The 2,402-nt window shown below is 45.4% G+C and overlaps 1 protein-coding gene across 1 annotated transcript in view; it reads left to right on the top strand.

Annotated features, from left to right (window-relative positions):
* Positions 1 to 546: 546 nt before the first annotated feature.
* The window catches only part of LOC121013828 (zinc finger protein 239-like), an 8,993-nt gene continuing 7,137 nt past the window's right edge, over positions 547 to 2,402 (top strand). Inside the window, exons 1-2 of the mRNA XM_040449635.1 lie at positions 547 to 643; positions 997 to 1,055. Of these exons, the coding sequence (XP_040305569.1) occupies positions 547 to 643; positions 997 to 1,055 (156 nt within the window). The remainder of the gene's footprint in view (positions 644 to 996; positions 1,056 to 2,402) is intronic.

Below are 2,402 nucleotides of genomic sequence, written 5' to 3'. Positions count from 1 at the left end.
AGGTACCTAGTTTATGCCCAAGAACATAGAATCCTCTTGAATCAAGGAAGAGAGTCAAAGAGTAGGAGTCAGGTGCCGATGACTTTAACGAGTCAGGTCTATGTGTTGGTGCCATTGCAGATGACAAACCAGTATAGTTGCTCAACGGAGATGGGATTTTTGACAAATGATGGGTAATGTGGTTTGATAATAGGGTAGATTTGCCTTAGGGATGAGGAAGATCACGAACCCCTACCATATTGCTTTGAGGTTGTCCAAGGCAAGGAAAACAAAGACCCAGGATCAAATTGCAAGTTTACAGATTCTTTTGTTAATGTTTCTTTATTTCAGAGCCCTGACTGCAGTGGACCATAGATGCAAGAAAAAGCATCCTGGGCATGTTTATTCAAAGACTTGCAAAATGGCAGCCACACATCTGTCTTCTGGATTTGGTAAGTTCCCAGGATAGATGCTCTTCACTAGAATTACGTGGTCTCTCCACCCCAGGTGGGTACAGAAGCAGGGAGCTGAGTAGCCACAGAGGAGAACTGGGAAGGCAAGGCTGAAATGCGAGGAGGTGGTGTGAAACTCTACAAAGTCTTGGAGCCTCATAATTTGCTCATGTATGATTCAGTGCCCTTTGGGATTTTGGAGGAAAGACAATGTAAATCTTGGGGAGATGGAAGAATATTTAAGGGTGGCACTTCATTATCCCATCCTTTTGTTCTGTAAAGTTGGGAAAGATAACTCCCATCTTTCTGAGTTTCAGTTTCTGTGCCTGGGAAAATTGAGACTAAATCCATTCCTCATGGGTATTAAGGCACCCTAGTTTCTGGCTCTGCGGGACAGGGCAGGTTGCTCTGGATAATATGCTTTGTGTGTGTTGTGTGTGTGAATGTGTGTGTGTGGGGGGGTGACTCAACTGATGTGGGGCAATTTCTAGGCTCGTGAGTGTCAACAATATTGGATGTGCCTAGACTCCCATGTCACCTTGTCTTTTATCTCTGCCTGTTCTAGACCCTGCTCATGCCCATGCGAGGGTCACAGAGGTGGAAAACATCCACTCTGTGTTACAGGTGAGTCAGGAATCTTTTTCTCTCTCCTACAATACAATTCTTTCCTGGAGTGAATGTGTTTCCTGCCAACACTGTGGAGCGTTAGCCTTAAAAATAAAACTTGTCAGTGATTTTACCAGCAGAAATGGGTTTATTCAGGAATAGCAGAGCATTGCAGTTTGGGACAAGAAAGCTATAGCAAAACTATAGGCAAGTCTGGAGAACAGAGAAGGAGAACCTCTTTCATAGAGGAATGGAGGGAGTTGGAAGGCTCCTATAAGCAAACTATCTATTGAATAAATTGGGAGTTCAATGTATAGTGGCTTTCCATTGGCTAAGTTGAGGCAGTCTCATTCCCTGGGCTGTTGCTTAAGGAGGAGAAAATCTTTTTTCCTCCTGCTGGGGTAGTAAAGGAAGGATTTACAAGATCTGACTCTTCCGGTTGGGTCTTCAATGACCACTAGAGGTAGGGGGCGAGAGCTCCCCCTGCTGGCTTCCCAACACCACGTCAGTGAGGTTTCCCTTTGAATTTTCGTAGGAGCCTTACAGCCCATCCATGATCTTGAGACCTGATGGCGGCTCAGGGACTTCCAACAGAGTTCTTCCGCTCCTCTACTATTTACAAATTTTTTTTTCAGTCATCTTTGCTGCCTAATGATGTTAGGGGAAGTAAAAGGATATAAAATGTATGGTCATTCTGTATGGAAAAATGTATTCATTTAGCAAGTGTTTTACCTGCAGTGTGTTCAAGCCTGTGGTGGATCCTGGAGATAGAAAGGGTAAGACTGTAGGGAAGCCTGGGTGGTTCAGTCAGTTAAGTGTGCAACTCTTGATTTCGGCTCAGGTCATGATCTCATGGTTTGTGAGATCAAGCCCTGTGTCGGGCCATACGCTGACAGAGGGGAGCCTGCTTGGGATTCTCTCTCCCTTGCTTTGCCCCTTCCCTGCTTGTGCTTTCTCTCTCAAGTAAACTTTATTTAAAAAAAAAAATTTTTTTTTCAACATTTATTTATTTTTGGGACAGAGAGAGACAGAGCATGAACGGGGGAGGGGCAGAGAGAGAGAGGGAGACACAGAATCGGAAACAGGCTCCAGGCTCTGAGCCATCAGCCCTGAGCCCGACGCGGGGCTCGAACTCACGGACCGCGAGATCGTGACCTGGCTGAAGTCGGACGCTTAACCGACTGCGCCACCCAGGCGCCCCTCTCTCAAGTAAACTTTAAAAAATCCTTAAAATAAGAGTCAGACTATAAAAACTTTTAGCCTAGAAGTGGAGAGATACATCTCATTATGTGTTAGAGATGCTTTAAATTCTTGAGACCGAACAAGATCCTTAAGAAGTGTGTATGTGGGGGGGGGGGGGGGGGG

This window comes from Herpailurus yagouaroundi, unplaced genomic scaffold (genome assembly GCF_014898765.1).
Source record: "Herpailurus yagouaroundi ecotype Mexico unplaced genomic scaffold, PumYag 200, whole genome shotgun sequence".
NCBI classification, from domain to species: Eukaryota; Metazoa; Chordata; class Mammalia; order Carnivora; family Felidae; genus Herpailurus; species Herpailurus yagouaroundi.
This window is presented reverse-complemented; position numbering and strand designations above follow the sequence as displayed.